Below are 1,014 nucleotides of genomic sequence, written 5' to 3' on the forward strand. Positions count from 1 at the left end.
GGTTGTCCATCCAAGGCCTAGCAACACTAGGGTCGTAACCATGGTAACACAGATCAGACGGACCGACACAAGGCTGAAGTGACGAACCCCTTTAGAGGACATTATCCTGTTGAGACTCCGACGTTCATCTGACATACTTTTGTACACGTTGTTGCATTCTGTGACCTTACTCATTAGTTTCCAGCAGGATATGATGTAAATGACATGGAAACACAGCCAGATCAATGAAAAAACGGCAAATATTGGTACCACAACGTACCACTCCTTATGCGAAGTTATCTGTTTTCCTATAAATGCTGCAAGTGTTACATTGATAATAAACATAAAAAATACAGAAAGATGTCTAAATAATCTTGAGTAATTAAAGAATGTCTGCCATCGCTCCAGTGTTGTCAGATCTGAGAAATAAAGGTCTACAATGGGTGCACATGCCTGTCGACCAACAAAGCATATCAGACCATATACATTTACATCGAGCTTCGCATCCCAGAAAAACACCATAGCTACCACAATCATTCCTATAAAGCTAGCTAGTCCAAATATGGACTTAAGTCGTATGGCCATCAAATGACAGATGACAGAAACGATAAAAATGGCGATAGGGATGGCATGTTGTCCTGTGAGGAGTGTTGCTACTGATAAACCTAAGCACTCTAATAATTCTGTTGACTCGCAAAGCTTTGCCTCATGTTTAATTAGCCTCATAGCTCGTTGAGTGATCACCCAGAAGCAGGAAACAGTGAGGCTGGTCAAGAACAGAATATTCATCACCTCCTGTGTAACAATGTACTCAATTTCCTTTTGTTCGGTAGAGAAGACAATCACACCTAAGATACAGCCTAGCCATATATGTAAGATGGCACGTCCAAGTGATTCATAATTGAAGTAATACTGACATGCACAGGACAATCCAAACACAAAGAGTCCAAGGATGGCAACAACAAGCACGACAGTATTCTGACTGTACTGCCACTGTGTGTACAGGCCTAGGGCTAGTGCTGCCACCAAAATGAT

General features: G+C 41.7%; 1 protein-coding gene across 1 annotated transcript; it reads right to left on the reverse strand.

The window, feature by feature from the left end:
• Positions 1-3: 3 nt before the first annotated feature.
• On the reverse strand, positions 4-1,008 carry LOC110440767 (transmembrane protein 168-A-like; the record flags this gene model as incomplete). The annotated part of the gene is made up of 1 exon (XM_021483907.1): positions 4-1,008. A coding segment is annotated over one exon (1,005 nt), but the record flags the coding sequence as incomplete, so codon positions are not given.
• Positions 1,009-1,014: the final 6 nt, after the last annotated feature.

The sequence above is a fragment of the Mizuhopecten yessoensis genome, unplaced genomic scaffold (genome assembly GCF_002113885.1).
Source record: "Mizuhopecten yessoensis strain PY_sf001 unplaced genomic scaffold, ASM211388v2 scaffold707471, whole genome shotgun sequence".
Lineage (NCBI taxonomy): Eukaryota > Metazoa > Mollusca > Bivalvia > Pectinida > Pectinidae > Mizuhopecten > Mizuhopecten yessoensis.